Source organism: Ambystoma mexicanum, chromosome 4p (assembly GCF_040938575.1).
Source record: "Ambystoma mexicanum isolate Mex_15411 chromosome 4p, UKY_AmexF1_1, whole genome shotgun sequence".
Taxonomy (NCBI): Eukaryota; Metazoa; Chordata; class Amphibia; order Caudata; family Ambystomatidae; genus Ambystoma; species Ambystoma mexicanum.
This window is the reverse complement of record NC_090927.1, coordinates 1,198,908,750-1,198,924,575: the sequence shown is the minus strand read 5'-3', so window position 1 is coordinate 1,198,924,575 and position 15,826 is coordinate 1,198,908,750. Positions and strand designations below refer to the sequence as shown.

Genomic DNA, 15,826 nt, shown 5'->3' with positions numbered 1-15,826 from the left:
GGGGGGGGTGGGGGGGTAGGGAGTCCAGAACAACCAGTAGGGTCTGAACCGCGGTGGAGGGACTGGCACCGGAAGCGGGATCGCAGGAGGAACGGGAGGAGTACCTAGATGAGGGGGACAGGGCGGCGCCACCTGTGGGATGACATTCTCAATGTCCTCCAGGAGCCCCTTCATTTGAGGGTAACGCATGAGGAAGAGGAAGCGCTCAAAGAAGCAGCCTTCACAAGGCGCTGGAACCCTAGGGGCCAGGCCCTACAAGGCGCTGGGCCTCCGCTTCTGGTCAAAGCGTAGAGGTGCATTGTGCATGTAGCCCTACGGCTGTGATGGGTAGATGTAGCCCCAAGCGGACTAGAAACCTGCACTGGATCATCCACTGCTGCTTCCGAAGCGAAGGGGATTGTGATCATCCTGCAAAGCTCATTCGATGTGTGAAAGCACTGGTGTGCCCTGAGCCAAATCCAAGATGGTGGGCCACATGCCTGGCTGGCTCTGCCACATGCCTCTCCGCCATTCGGAAACCTTGCGCCACACCCTGGGTGTGAGGACACGAAGGCCCTGAACCAAGAGAGGCCTCAGACAAGAGGATACAGCTTGGGTCTTGCTCCTGAAGCAGGAGCGTTGACCTCAGAGATGCCCTCTGGTAGGCGCTGTGCACTCAACTGGACAGCCTGTAGTCGCAAGGCCCTTATCCACGAATTTTGAGCGAGTTCCGGTAGGCTGGAAGCCCTCAGCTCTTGTGCCGTTAGCCATGCTGGATCTAGTTGAGGACAGACTCTTGAAGATGGCACTAACACGATCTCTTACCCCCCTGTGGAAGAAGAGAACAAGACTTATCGTCCTTCCGATGATAGCCTGCTAGGGCCCCTGAGCTCCTCCGCTTGCGAGCCGGTAGCCAGGAAGGCCTCGGGCCTGCCAGAACCTGAATCCGAGAAACCCTCATCTGTGGGAACCCCAGGGAAGGAGTTGCTGTGGAGCCGTACTGAACAGAGGGCCGACCTTGTCTTGCCGACAGGTCAAGGAGAGTCCTTAGGGTGGGGCAGAGAAGTGTGGAAAATCTCCTTCCACCGAGACAAACAATTCTCCAATGCCATGTGACCGAGAACGCTGCAGGCCTAACTTGAGTCTCAGTGGTGGTCAGGTCCCAAGCACTCAAGACCGAGTGCATGGGGTCTGAGGCGGAAACCAACAGTTGCATGAAGGACATCTCGTGAAGCCTCCTTGTTAAAGTCTGAGCTGGCTGCCAGGTCCGACACTGTCCATGAGGAAAAAGGGACTTCGGTGAGGCGCCAGAGGGCAAGACCTCAGCGGCCATTTCCACGCCAGAGGCCGTGCCCCTGCGCGTTATACTAAATTTAAAGGGGAAGCTCAATTTTTGGCTGCCAAAGGTTCCAGAACCGTCCTCATGTCGGGGGACGCCCGCAAGGATGGATGAAAGGGGACGGGACGTATGAGTAGTAGGGTTCTTTAAGCTCTAGTGACCATCCAGGCAGGGGTTGAGTGACACCGAGGCAAGTGAGGGAACTACCAAGGGGAATGCGAGATCGAGGGATGGCCCTTAGTGAGCTCCTTCATACTTATCTGTATAAAAACCCCTGAACCGTCTTGCAGAGATGGTGTGTTCTTGAGGCCAACTGTCGAAATATTATTTCCGTCTCACATATCCCGACTAACAAAACATAAATGTTGAGGTAACAATTGTTTAAATAGTGGATTTCCAATTTGACCAACAAAACAGTCTTAAAGAAACATTAATGATTCTGTACCTTAACTTTCTGGTCTTAAAAGCTTGTATTAATGTCTTCTCTGACAAATCCACCATCATATGGCCACCGTTATCAGTCACTGCATTTTCTGAAACGAGAGTAATAAGGTATGAAAATATATTAGAAAAGAAGCACCCTCAATAACTAGAAATGGATCCTGCTTAAATATGTAAAACAAGAGGTGCATTAGCAAATTTGTCATACACAATCATGAATACAAAGTACATATCACTACCATCCCACAATTGACATAGGCAGGTCCCAGAAAAAGTAAAACATTTCTCGTTAGTTCAGTTCATACAAGCAGCTCAAAAAGATTTCAATTACTTAAGCCGCAACACTTACTAAACTTGCTATGATTGCGACAGAGCAAATAAATATTGTTTCAATGCATTTTTTGTCTAGAACAATTCTTTTCAGTATAGATTAGGCAGGAGGACATTAAAAACTATCTGGCAAAGAAGCCCAACAGTTCAATGGTGCCTATTATTATTGTACTAGAATCTGCCCTCATGGCAAATTGCTTCCAGTTGCTTCTAAGTTTTCTTCCCTCTTTTCCAAATCAACATTCATTGGATTCACTAATGATTACACATGCACCCTTACTACCACATTCATCCACCCTCTTTGACTAATCTGGACAATATTCGTCCCTTCTCCTCAGATTTGAGCCGCCCCCTTTGAGACTAGGGCGGTAAGCATGCTATGCAAGCCCCTCCGTAGAGGTCTGGGCAAGTGGGACCTCACTGGAAGTAACTCCCCTCTTGGGGACAAGGACTCCCATTCCAGAGCAGAATTCCCAGTCCAAACCACCTGGTCTGCATATATGACGTTCATATTCCACAAACATTTTTTCTCACGTATTGCCTATAGCCAATTCTGAAAACAGCCAGAACGCCATGATCAGTTAAGGACATTGTTCTGGTTATGTCTGTAACGTATATAAGAGTAAACTCCTACAGAGGGAAGGAAACCGCTATGCATAGGGGAGCCTCTGCATTGTTGACGTCTTGGAGTGGAGGAGCCACGCTGGGTCGCCGAGCAAGTAGCAGCAAGGAGGGCAAGTAAGCAGCAAACCGAACACTCAATAGTTGGCGTTCTACCCAACCAAGGAATTTAGGTCGGAGAGGAAGCAGAGATGGGAATCCCTGCGTCTCATCTCGTGGCGCGACCATGAATGAGTAATGGTGGGCCAGTAGGTCAGAAACGTAAACCGAGACTAGAACGCTTGAGGCAGCCAGAGTCCCTAAAAGCTCCCCACACATCTGACCGTAGCTACAGAGACCAGTAGATGCGGCGAAAGCTGACAAGGCTACGGGAACCTGGGAAAACCAACAGAAAGAACACCATTATAATGTACAAATATTGTGAGTAGTGCTGTGGAAGCTATCCTGGTTTCGGGACCCTGAAAAACCAGTGTGCGCAAAAACCCTATGAAAGGGGGTTTTGTGAATCAGAGCTGGGAAAGCTACCAAGGTTGCGTGAGCCTGAGAAAACAGAGGGTGTAAATACCCTATATGAGTGGGATTGATGAAAGCACGGATACTGTAACTCATGGCTGGAAAAGCTACCAAGGTTACCGCCGACTGAGAAACCAGAGTGTGCAACACACATATGAAAGGTGCATTGAGAAAGAGATATGAACACTTTGAATTAAGGTTGAGAATGCACCAGAAGGTACAGAAATCTGACAGGAGAGGGTGGACAGTCGCCCTTTCTGAAACAACTTGGACAAAAGCAGGCCTGTAGGAGGATCACATGACTTTGGAGAAAATGTAATACCACTAACGAGGAAGTGTTTTTTTTATGAAACCCTTATCTTGATATTAAGACTGGGAACAATATCCTACTGTGAAAAAAGCACTTTGACACCAAAGAACAAACTAAATATAAATTGGGCCAGGCAGATGCCACGTTGAGGCTATTGTACCAAAGCCTCCCATTCCCCTTTTAGTTAGATGTGGAAGGACCAGTTAGTTGCATAGATTTCGGACTGAAGAAGATTATTTTGGACTTTAAAATACACCATTAGCTTTTGTTTTGTTAGAAGGAACTTCCCACATAGCGATAGGGCCAGTTAGGCATTTTTGATTCTTTTATTTTAATAAAACCTCTGAAAATAACCTCTAATATCCAGAGTCTTTCTGGTTCACCACACCTCACAATCAATGCCCTTGTACCGCTCCAGTAGTTATTGTCTATCCTGTGATGTGTGCTGGTGGAACACCCAATCCGTTGTTATGAGGGGGCCAAGCCACATTGCAATTACATAATCTGACAGAGTGGGGGCTGAGTGTGGGCTGTTGCTGCAGGTCTTTATTGCAAGAGCCTTGTTTCTACACAGAGTACTTCTCTTCATAACATTGGTCCTCTAAAAACCAGGCAGGAGTGGGGGTGCATTGGTAAGCTAATCCCCAAACATTCAGAGTGAGTGAATTCTTACTCTATTTAATTGCTCACGTATGTACAAACTGTGAAGCAGGCCTCACGGAATCTAGATGCCTTGGGATGTGCCAGGATTATTACAATGTGCACTTGACCTACCCGTACCACTGTCTCTGGGCTTAGGGCCCTCTGGCTAATACGGATTGTAGGGCCCCATCCCTACACCCGTCTGTGCAAGTTACTAAACCTTTGAGGGGGCACAAAATTACTTATTTCTAAAATCAAATTGAGTTTCACTTTAGCTATTTTGCCCTCTACCTAGAACTCCCCTGGAAGTGTGCCCGCACCCCCCAACCTGCACCTGGTTGTGATCGGTCTGCTTCTAATGCTGTTGAATCAGCTCAGGTGCTGCGTGACTACTCTACTGTTACGTCCCGTCCCCTTTCCTCCATGCTGTACGGGCTTCCTTCGCGAGGGACAGGAGACAACCTTTTTCACCAGAAAAAATCTTCCCCTTTAAATTTAGAGGCGCACAGGGGCGCGATCATGGGAGCATGCACTCGCCTGACTCTGCCCACTGGTGCCACTCGCTTGTCCTTTTTCCACGTCGACAGGAACGGGTCGATTTCACCAGCACTCCTGTGTTTGGCTTCAGCCATGTAATACCAAGCGCTCTTCCCTGGATATTCGACTGTCTTTTCTTTCAATAGGTACTTGGTCCACCGACGCCACACTCCTGCCCAGCACATGTCGAATTCAGCAGGCTTCAGGAGGTGTCCAGCCTTCGAGGGTCTATTCCCCACGTACGAACCCCATGCTCTTTGCATCCGGTGCCTTGGCCCCGACCACAGCTGGGAAGGTTGTTCCGCGTGCGACGCGCTGACTCCACGTGCACTGAATAACAGGCTAGCTAAGTGGAGGGAGCTCTTCCAGAAGTCACCTCCGGAGGGCCTAAAGGACATCGTCAAACATCGCTCGAGGCCAAAGGCAAGGCCTCCATTTACCATTGCACCCCGTAAGGGCGACTCCTTCCCAAGGAAGCGCCCGGCCGGGAGGAACCTCTCGTGCTCTCATACCAGCACATGTACCGCGGCTAGTCCAGCTACTGGCCTTACAGCCACGGGGTCTCCAGATCCTTCCAGGTTCAGTGCAGTGGGACCACAAGGTTCTTTTACCGGAGTTACTCCCAAGGGGCAATGCCCTAGTACCAGCATCATGTCCGAGGGGGCGTCTTCACGCAGCACTACCGGCAGCTCTGCCGAGGGCAATACACCTTCCAGGTCATGGCCTGAGGTGAGGAACAGGCCTTATGTTATGTTATGTTGGACGGGGCTGATTCCAGCGAGCCAGGCACCATGACTTCGGCACGTGGCACGCAGCTCGACAAAATGGCTGCCGCGCTAGACAAGATGGCCGCTCGTCCGATACCCCCTCTTGTGGAGCGGTTGGAGGAAAGAGTCACAAGATGGTACTGGTGTCAACCAGGTGCGTGGCCTACAGTTTATCCATCAGCAGTGCAGGGCAGGGTTCCCCTGCACCCCAGGCAAAGTGTGCCCGGCCCCAGTTACCCTTAGCCACTCTGCCAATATCACATGACACTGCTATAGCCTCCGAAAACAGGTTCTTTGAAAGGATCCTAGGGCTGATGTGAACTCCCCAGATGGGGGCCATCCTCTGGGACACCACCAGGGACATGCTCCCCCAGGTCACCCCACCGGCACCCATAGTCATTCCTCCTATGGCTCCGGTGCCGCAGGCCCCAGAACAGCCGCCGCTGCCCCAGCCGGCTCATCAGATTCCGGTTTCCATGCCTGTCACAGTGCAGTTGGTTGCACACCAGCCTTCGCAACAGCCACCGGCTCCGGTCTCCACACCGCAGCCCACGGCGCCCAGCACTGCTACACCAGCTCCGGACCCTCCGAGCACCCTTGTGGACACCGGACGAGGAGGACTCTGACACACCATCTTCAGCCAGGGCCTTCCATGAACGCCTTGCAGGTTTGGCAGAGTATTTGGGCCTTCCTCAGCCTGAGGTAGAGCAGCCCGAGGAGGGGGTCTTAGCTTAAGTCCTAAGACCCTCTACCAAAAGGGGGATCCCGATGCAGGACGACGAAGTTGCCATGGCCAAGAAGGGGTGGCACAAGCCGCACTCTGCCCAGCCTGTCAATCAGCGCCTGGATGCCAAGTAAAGGCAGATGGTGGGGGACACATTCTTACTTTCGGCGCATCCTCAACCGCACTCTTCCGTGATCGCTGCAGCGTCACTCTATTCCAAGCCTCAGTCGTCCTCGGCCACCTTGTCCTGAACGCTGCTAGGCAAGGAGGAGAAGATCTTGGAGGCATATGGGAAAAAGCTGTACTCCAACGCCTTCTTGCATCTACGTCAGGCCAACGCAGCTGCCTTGCTGGCATCCACTAACTAAAGGCTCTGGCAGGAAATAGACTTCCTCCCAGAATTTCTGGCACAGAGCCAAGCACGCTTCAAGGCGGGACTAGGAGAATGCAGGCTGGTAGACCAGGACATAATGGAGTCCACTGTGGCCCCCACCGATACCTCTGCCCGGGCCATCTGCATTGCCACGGACATGAGAATAACGGCCTGTTTCCAGGCTGCAAAGTTCAATCCTGATGTCCAGGAACACATATTGGACCTTCCCTTCGAAGGTTGTGACCTCTTCCACTCCACTACAGACAAGGAATTAGCTAAAAAGAAAAACAGCTCGCAAACCGCAAAGTCTTTATTCTTAAGAAAGCCATGCCCAAGGGCTACACCCACTCGCAGCAATGCTCCGACAAGGGACGGGGGTTTGGTGGGTTCAGAGGCTTCCAAGAACGGAGGTCCAGTCAACCAAAAGGGGGATATCAGGGGGGAGGGCGAAGGGGAGGAGGGACAGGGGGGTTGTTAGGAGCAAGGTTTTTTTTTTCCAATCCCCCTCCTCCGCAGCAGCCTCAGAGGGAAAGAAGGCATGACTCGCCCCTTCGGGTCCACAGGTCTCCGGTGGGGGGCAGGCTTGCCTTCCACGTGCAATTTTGGCACCAGAATTTTTCAGACCCCTGGATCCTCTCTGTGGAGTACCGCCTACCGGTTCCTCCCTCCTCCCCTACAGATTGGGACAACAACTCTGCTGGCGGAGATCCGGTCGCTCGTCGAGGGCCAGGCAGTGGAAGAAGTCCCAGCCTCCCAGCGAGGATTGGGCTTCTATTCCAGGATTTGCGCCATACAGAAGAACCACCAGGCTGGATTGAGAGTTGTGTTGGACCTTTCCACCCCCAATCTCTCCCTCCCTCTGCAAAAATTCAAGATGGTTACCCCAGCTCTTATTGCGGAAACACTGGACAGGGGAGACTGGATGTGGTCCCTGGATCTTAAGGGTGCTTATCTACACGTCCAGATTTGACAGCCACATCATTTCTTACTGTGCTTCAGAATCGTGGGCTTCCATTTCCAATACAAGGTGCTACCCTTCGGCCTCAACTCGGCGCCCAGGGTATTTACCAGGTTAATGATTGCAATGGCAGACCTCCTCAGGACCCAGGGCCACCACATCTACCCATACCTGGACGACTGGCTCGTCGGGGCAACCTCTCTGCAAGCGGTTCAGCAAACTGCCTCTACACTGTTACACACTCCACGACCTGGGGTTCACCATCAATCTCAAGAAGTCTCGGCTGCAGCCCACGCAGAGCCTGGCCTTTTTGGGCCTCATCTAGGACACGAGCTCCGTAGTCTTCCCCTCGGAGGACAAGATTGCATCCATCAAAAGAGCTACAGCTCACTTCCTCTCCAGACCCGTGACCTCGGCCTGGTGGTACCAACACGACTGGGTCTTCTGGCAGAAGTCCTCTTGGCCAAGCCCCACACAAGACTCAGGATGCGGAGATTACCGCTGCACTTCGCAGCCTCATGGAATCAAGAGAAGGGCTCCCATGAGGAGCCCATCAGCATTCCTCCCCTTCTCGGACCTCCAATGGTGGTCTGCAGACTTCAACCTGCGGTAGGGCAAGCCCTTCCGACTGCCGGCCCCTCAGGTCACAGTTACTACAGTCTCTTCCCTAGAGGGCTGGGGAGCCACCCTGGACAGTCAGAACGTCCATGAAGTCTGGACTCCGCAGGAGCATGAGTCCCACATCAATTGGCTAGAATTGAAGGCCATATAGCGGGCCCTCAAGACTTTTCTCCCTCTTATCGAGGGCAAGACATTTCTTATCCAGACAGACAACTCCACCAACATGTACTATGTTGACAAGCAGGGGGGCACCAGATTTTTTCCCCCTTCCTGCCCCTCCGCTGTGCAACCTAGCAGTTGGCATGTGGGAATGGGCTCTGGAGAACAACAACTACCTCCTGGCTGTCCACCTCCGTAGATAATTCCTCCATACGTCCCACCATCCTCCCCCTAATAATACTGTGTCATTAGGCAATGCTGATTATGAACGCGTCAATGGGGACTTAGGAATGGCGCAAGTGGGCGGAGTCAGGTGAGCGCATGCTCCCAGGGCCGCAACCCTGTGTGCCTCTTAATTTAAAGGGGAAGATGTTTTCTGGTGAAAAAGGTTCTGTCTCCTGTCCATCGCGAGGGACGCCCGTACAGTATGGAGGAAAGGTGACTATGGACTAAGAGTACGTTAGTCACTACGGTCAGTAACTATTAATTTTTCTAGACACGTCACCTATTATTTTCCTCAGTCTGCCGTTCCTAGCAAGGGACACCCATACAGTATGGAGGAAAGGGGACGGGACGTAAGAGTACTTTCTAGACAAAGCACACACTATCTTACAATAGGGTGCTGGAGGGGTTACTTAGTATTCCATTTGTCTAGTTTCACATTTAACATTTTTATGTTACCCTTTCTACAATTAATGGCTGGTGGCAGTGGTTTACTTTTTTCTACCAGCGAGTGTTTCTACCGTGGGCTGCAATTGCAGCTGCAGTAATGCACCCATGGGTGCCCATTTTGTCAAAATGACCACAGTCTTCTTTTGTCGCCATTTCTTGCTGTAAAGGTCCTTCTTGAGATTTACTCTGAGCGCCAAACCAGGTTTGGTCCCTTTGCTCGTTTTGTCTTTGGTGGAATTCACTGGTGAAGCCTGCCTCTGGCTCCGGCGTGTCTGGCAGGGCAGGAAGCGAGGGAGGTTGCCAAAAAACTCCCTGTGATTAGCCTCCTTGTTTACAGGAATGCACCCAAGGGTGATTGGCTGGCTGTCCTTGGAGGAAAGCCACCCCGCTGTGTGAGTGACAGTTAGGCTGTGAATGAATGAGAGAGACTGTCATAAAAGGCAAGATCTTTTTCAAGGAAGGCAGAGTCGACCATTGGACGAAGGAATCCGAAGAATAACTTGGAAGAGAAGTTTGCTGCAACTCCTGGGCCGTTGGTTTGCCTGGTGAAGCCCTGCTGCAGTGCTGAAGCTCCAAATTCTCCTTGACTATAGAAGCCCTACGAAGGACGACTTCTCCCCTTGGGTTGGAGGGACCAATCAACCCCAACTCATCTGGAAATCCTCTTGTTGCTGGCTGTACTTCCATTTGCTGCAGCAGGAACAGAATGCCAGGGAGAGGAACATCAGAATCGAGTGCATCGTTTTTAAGTCAGACCCAAGCTCCAGGAAGATCCTCCATACTCACTCGAAGCAGGACTAACCAAGCCTGAGCCACCTCAACAGAGTGCTGGACCCCAGAAGCAAGGAAAGCCCACAAGGTATCCGAGAACCGCAGTGGTGCTATTCGCGAGAATCTGAAACTGCGAAGTGCCGCTGATCTGAAGTTTGCCCATTGCTGACACCGAACTTCGAATCGCAGTGCAGAAGTCCCCAGACGTCCTCCCTCTTGTCCCCACGACTGAGGGCCAGGGACAAAAGGATCTGCCATACTACAACAGGAACAGAAGCCAGCTGGAACCAATTTCTTCAGACCGAAGGTACTCTAAACTAAGGGGTACTTACCTCTTGTGCAGCTTGCTCAGCATTTGCTGCCTGTTGCAGAGTTGCTTGAAGCTTTGCCCACCACAAGCCTCCCGGCTTGTGGCCCAACAGTGATTTCCTTATCTACAAAAACTTGCTATAACATTGTGCAAGACTTTACGTACATTCTGGGGTCTGGGGCCACAATACCTTCAAAACTCTCTTCCCAAATATCTTCCTTCGAGCTCTTCGCTCACCCGCCTCCAACGTCCTCAGGTTTGATCGCTTCTCCAAGCAACGAGTTGGTGGCAGATCACCCTCTTCGGCAGGGGCGTCTCTCTGGAACAGCCTTCCTGCCTCTCTGAAACTTGAGGAGAACCATCTCTGGTTCCGGAAGCACCTAAAAACCTTCCTCTTTGTTTCGGCTTTCTCTCCCCCCTCTCCCCTGCTGAATTCCTGACCGAAACTGCACTGGCTACCTGGCCACCCTCTCTGTTCTTGGCCCAGGCCCAGTCAATTGCCCACCTGCACTGCCTCCCTGGCTACCCCTGCACCTGGTGACCGTTTTTCTGTATCCCTACAGTCCCCCTACCAGCACTTATGTCTGCACTTCCTTGCACTTGCCACCAGTTGGCCGTTTTATTTACCTTATTTATTCCACTTTCCCATGTACTGCACATCTCCTTTCCCTCCCCCCCCTGCACGTTTCCTTTTTCCCCCTTCCCATGCACTTGCGCGATCTGAATGACACCTGGCCTAGTAGGATCGTTGTCCGTCTTCCCTTTGTCCCCCCTTGCCTCGTCGCGCCTTGAAACACTTGTGTATAGGCGCGTTATAAATGCCATATCATAACATACCTTCAAGAAGTGTCTCAGCTCCCCCAAGACTTTGCTCAATTGACATTGGCTGTCCTGGCTCCCTGAAGACTCTTCTAACCTCCGACTGAGTTTGATCTGTCCCTCCAAAAAGTCATACATACCTTGCATGTATAGCTCGGAAAGGGTTAATCTACAATCCATTGGGGGGGAGGGGTAAGGAGGGTTCAAAAGTGCTTACCGGTTTGAGAAACTTGTTAACCATCGTTTCCTCCCCTAAACCTTTTGTCACCAACCTCAGTATTGCTCAAAATGTACCAGTGATACATCAATGTCCACAGTGTCCTAGCTATTGAAGTCACCTGAGGGTGTGTGAAGTCCACAGTGTCCTAGCTATTGAAGTCACCTGAGGGTGTGTGAAGTGTTATTGTGCCATCCCAAAAGGTCATCTACTGATTTATTGAAAAAGAGTGTGTATTTTTGAAGTATATGTAAGTGTTAAGTATTTGCTCCCTTCTTCGAAGAGGATCTATCCAGTCTCTTAGCTAATAACACTAAAGACTCCTCACAAATCCTATTACTAGGCGACCTGAACCTAGATTTTAATGACCTAGATGACAAACAAGCCCAATCTATAGCCACTATGTTAGCTGAACACTGTCTAAACCAAAAAGTTCTCAACCCAACCCACAACAAAGGAAGGTCCCTGGATTGGGTCGCCACCCTGAATTGTGATAGCGCTACCACCAAAATTACCCCTAAACACTGGTCAGACCACTACCTCATCAATTTTACACTAACGCTTAATAAACCAATCACCAAAGAGAAAATTATGGCACCCCCCTACCCACTAGAGCCAAAAAAAAATATAACCCCAGACAATCTCCTGCCATTGCTACTACCTACTAGCAATGCTCTTCCAAACAACCAGCATCCTGAGCTCCTGGAAGAAAGCTACAATAATGCTATGAAAAAAGCACTAGACACCATTGCCCCTTTAAAACTTCAAAAAAGTAAACAAGCTCACCTTAATGCCCTTAATGCCCGATTCACCCCACACCTAAAAACTAAGAATGCACAAAAGGAAATTAGAGACTATATGGCGCCACACCCCATGTGAAGAAAATACACTGAAACTTAGACTTTTCGCCAATAAATACAAAAAAGAAATCCTACTCACAAAAAAAAAATCTCTTTAATGAAAGAATCTGCAACGCAACTTCCAACACCAGAGAATTATTTACCATCCTAAGGGAGCTGGAATCCCCAGTACCACCACCTGCCAACATTGCAAAAGAAACAATGGTGCACCAGCATCCAAAATGCCCTAGCAAATAAAGTTAAAACACTCCAAACTAAAAAAGACTCAACTCCCATTGAAACATCACTTATTTCCATCCCCATGACTACCAACTCACCCGACCACACCCTTTCAAATTCAAAGAAATATCTGTCTTGGAAACCGAAAAGATTATTGCATCCCTCCAACTGTAAGGGTGACAGCTGCCCAGCCCAACTAATTAAGGATGCCGAAAGAGACTTTGCCCCATTAATAACCAAACTGATCAATGCCTCCTTCTCCTCCAATACCATCCCAGGTAACCTAAAAGAGTACCCCTTAAAAAGCAAACTCTAGATCCTGCCATTCCCACTAACTATAGACCTATCACCACCGTGATATGTCTATAGTTAGGCACCTTTCCTCCTCAAGATAATAGACAGAGTAGCATACTTACAAATCCAGCACTATCTTGAAACTAACCAACTCTTAGGTACCCGCCAATTAGGATTCAGACCACAGCACGGCACAGAAACAGCCTTAATTGATCTTAAAGTACAGATTGACGAACTCAATGACAAGGGAAACACCGCCATGCTACTCCTCCTTGATCTGTCGGTAGCCTTTGACCTGGTGGATCATGCAGTCCTGTGCAAACACCTGGCATTGGCTGCCCACTTCTCAAATGAGGCTATAGCCTGGATCCAATCATTTTTGGACACCCGCACAATGAGAGTCTTCTCCACATTGGCATCAGCGGACCCCATCAAAATAACCTGTGGTGTACCCCAAGGTTCTTGCGTCTCGCCAACTCTATACAACATCTTTACCAAGCCAGTATTCAACAAAGTGGACAGACTGGGTGTCACCTACACTAATTACGCCGAGGACACTCGGCTCCTCATTCCCCTTTCGGGCCATTTTGATACAGATACGGCCTTGCTAAACAAAATATATCTCATCATTCAGGCATGGATGGCCACACATGGACTATGCCTGAATGATAAAACTGAAATCATACTCCTTGGATCCACTGCCAACTTAAAAAAACTCAACCTCAACTACTCAGCATTTAACATTGATGGCAACAATCAGTCTCCAAAACAGTAAAAACATTAGGCTTTCACCTCGATTCAGCCCCTAACACTAAAGAAACAAGTTAACTCCCTTGCATCCTCTACAGCCTACACGTGCAAGCTTATTAGGGCAAGTAGAGCTTTGCTCACCCAAGCCAGCTAAATCATCAACGCCAATGCCCTAATATTTTCAAAACTTGACTATTGCAATGCTCTGTATTTGGGAGCTAACAAATACATCATTGACAAAATTAAAACATTGTAAAACAACGCCCTTAGAACTGCCCTTAACCTACCCTCCAAAGATCACATTTCTAACTCTAGAAGACAATACAAATTGTTCAAAATTTGCGACAGAATCTCACTTAAGACAGTATCACTTCCCTTCAAATGCCTCAATAATGCAGCCCCCTGCCCCTCAAACCTGGCAGCAAGAATTGAGAAAAACCTCCACTCGCCCTACCAGAACAGCCAATTCCTTCTGCCTTCAGATACCCAAATTCAGACAAAAAAAAATAATAATAATAATCAGTTGGCAGCAGCTTCCCAGTTAAGGCAGCCCAATGCTGGAATGCTCTCCCATTTGACATCAGAACAGACCAGGCCTACTATAGCTTTAGACAAAATATTCTCGCATGGCTGCACTTCAATGACCCCCAAGATTAACCATGTACCAATCTATACTCACTAACCTGAATGTACATATGTATGTTATTCAACCGATTTATCATGTGATGTAATGTGCTCAAAATCTGACCAGGTCCAAGAAATAATCCTCAATTTGTTTAGCTATAATCTACATATCTGCAGCGCTTGATGCAGTTGATAGAGGACTTCGATGGGTCAAACTGATGCACTGGGACTTGATCAAGCAAGGTCAGTGTCTTGGCAAAGACTGACACCTAAGGTAGTCCGACAGGAATGCATTCTGGCTCTGTGCCTTTATAATCTTTATGTTGCAGATGTCGGTGAACATCTTGTCCCGGAAGCCTTTGCATCCTCAAAACAGTCATCCTAAAATAGTCTGGTTGGCCTATGTCGATGACTTCCTATTTGACTGCACCCAGAAAAGCCTTCAACAGCTGGTGGACACCTTTGCTAACTTCGCCTTCACTTAATTCCCTCAAAATTACTTCTGGGAAAACCAAGAAAATGCAGGTGCACCAGCAAAATGAAGATGATGGCTTTTCAATGGTGCATTGACGTTGACCCGTCAAAGTGTTGATAGTGGTCTATTTGGGCTTCCCAATTGTTTCTAATTCGCACAAATCCCAAGTCAAGGATTGGCTGTGGCGCTGACAAACAGTGTAAATCGACACTAGATATGGCAAGTTTTCTTATTCCCCTCTTGAAATTCTATGGGGGAGAAGATAGTTCCCAAGATCCTATATAGCATTCAGGTTATTCAACCTTGGGTACTTGATCATTTGCCAAAGCTAGAAGGCCTGATTTGGTGAAGGGCCCTGAGGGCTCCTAATTAGATATGAGCCTATCATCTATTCTCTGCTTAGTAGGGCCAACTTGAAAATCTTATTCCTTTACTACAACATTTTGAGCACTCCTCAAGACTCCTATTTGTAGATCTTAATTCTATTGTTAAACAGAATGGTGATCAATTTCTGAAATCCATTTGTGCCTTATGTAACTTTATGAATTATGATTCACTTAACTGAGGGGGATCATGTAGCTAATCCTGAGAAAGTTGAGCAACAGTTATAGGAGAAGGATTGGGACCACTGAGGCAGTTCACAGTTATGTATCCATGAGACATCAGAGGTTGGACAATAAAATTAGGAGAGATGGCTCCTTATTTGTCACTTTACCATAAGATATGTGTGTGTGTCTATATGGTTCAGATGGGATCTTTTTCAAACAAAACAAATTCTATTGAGATGTAGTATGATCGCTCTGAGATTAATTGTAGATTTTGTGGTCTACCAGGCGATATTGATACTTTAAAACATCTATTGGTTTATTGCCCTGCACACACTGCTTTGCAACTTCCTTATTTTAAAAATAAAGTTTACTCAAGCATCTCGGCAGACAGCAAGGTTTTTTGGCTTAACTGCATATTTTACTGGCCATAGTCCATTTTATTAACCCAGCTATTACCAGCTTAACATATGCTGTTCTAGCATATCCTAAAGGTCAATATCGGTCAGTTAAATTATAAATTACTCACCGTAGTGACTAACGTACTCTTAGTCCAGTGTCCCCTTTCCTCCATACTGCATGGGGCGTCCCTCACGAGGGACGGGAGACTGAACGTTTTTCACCAGAAAAATCATCTTCCCCTCTAAATATAGAGGTACGCGGAAACGCAGCCCTGGGAACATGCGCTGCCCTGACTGCGCCCTCCGGCGCCACACCTCAGTCCCCAAAGACACGTCGACAATATTTACCATTGCCTAATGACACCAGATTATTAGGGGGGAGGATAGTGGGACGTATGGAGGAAAGCGGACTATGGACAGAGTACGTTAGTCACTACAAGAGTAACTTATAATTACTCTTACATCTCGTCCCCTTTCCTCCATACTGCATGGGCAATTACAACTGAATGCAGCCCCCAGGGTGGCGAGGAGACCCTCCTTAAGCAAACCGGTTCC

The 15,826-nt window shown here is 48.8% G+C and overlaps 1 protein-coding gene across 4 annotated transcripts in view; it reads right to left on the bottom strand.

Moving 5' to 3' along the window:
* The window catches only part of BUB1 (BUB1 mitotic checkpoint serine/threonine kinase), a 1,594,853-nt gene that overhangs the window by 573,422 nt on the left and 1,005,605 nt on the right, over positions 1-15,826 (bottom strand). For all 4 annotated transcript variants that reach the window (XM_069606846.1, XM_069606848.1, XM_069606845.1 and 1 more), the window contains one exon: positions 1,764-1,851. In XM_069606846.1, the coding sequence (XP_069462947.1) occupies positions 1,764-1,851 (88 nt within the window). The remainder of the gene's footprint in view (positions 1-1,763; positions 1,852-15,826) is intronic.